At 42.5% G+C, this 844-nt stretch overlaps 1 protein-coding gene across 1 annotated transcript in view; it reads left to right on the top strand.

Moving 5' to 3' along the window:
• Positions 1 to 844, top strand: part of parp14rs1 (poly(ADP-ribose) polymerase family member 14-related sequence 1) — an 18,888-nt gene that overhangs the window by 12,816 nt on the left and 5,228 nt on the right. The window contains exon 13 of the mRNA XM_015053973.1: positions 45 to 263. Coding sequence (XP_014909459.1) covers positions 45 to 263 — 219 coding nt within the window. The remainder of the gene's footprint in view (positions 1 to 44; positions 264 to 844) is intronic.

The following is an 844-nucleotide window of genomic DNA, read 5'->3' as shown; positions in this document are numbered from 1 at the left end:
TTTGCAGATTTGAGCCATCAACCTCTTGTGTTGCCCATTTCCAGGTCAAGGCAATGTGCAGGCCAAACAAGTGGCAGACTCCATGCTGGATGCAGCGATTGATGTTTTCAGCCAAAACACCTCAAGCTCCCTGACTTTAATCAGGATAGTCATCTTCCAGCAACCGATGCTAAAAGATTTCCACAGCAGCATGCAAGAAAGAGAAGCCACTGATCCAAAGGAAAAAGGCGGACTCTTGTCCTATTTTGGCCAAAAGTTAAAATGTAAGCATAGAGAAAAATAGTTGTTGCTTTTATAAGAATTGTTTTTTAGATGAAATCCTTATATAAGTTGCTTTGTTTATTCTTGCAGCTATATTTGTATCTGAAAGCTCTGAAAAAAAACAGGAAGATGAGACATTTGATATTGAGACCATGGAAGTGGAGCCTGCCATCTTCCACATCTGCGGTGCCTCACAGGCCAAAGTAGATGCAGCCAAGAAGAAGATAAACGACCTGATATCTGATGAACTGTGCAGTGAAGAGATAATAGACAACGACATCTTGAACTTCTCCTCTGCAGATCGTCAGCGTATTGTTGACATCCAGATGAAGATGGGTGTGAGCATCAAAAACCAAATCACTAATGGCCAAGCATCTTTCATCATTGAAGGTCTCAGTAAAGATGTTCTTCGAGCCAGTCGGGAGATAGATAACATGCTGAAGAAGGTGAGAAAGGAGCAAGAGCTTAAAAGGAAATTGGAGCTGGCTGCCACTGTGGCAGACTGGCAGTATCAGCGACACGGGCTTCAATATCAGAGTTTTGATCAGAAGACCAACTATGAGCTTGAGCATGCATTGGAAAG

This window comes from Poecilia latipinna, unplaced genomic scaffold (genome assembly GCF_001443285.1).
Source record: "Poecilia latipinna isolate Pla-1442-1.1 unplaced genomic scaffold, P_latipinna-1.0 Scaffold1221, whole genome shotgun sequence".
NCBI lineage: Eukaryota > Metazoa > Chordata > Actinopteri > Cyprinodontiformes > Poeciliidae > Poecilia > Poecilia latipinna.
This window is presented reverse-complemented; position numbering and strand designations above follow the sequence as displayed.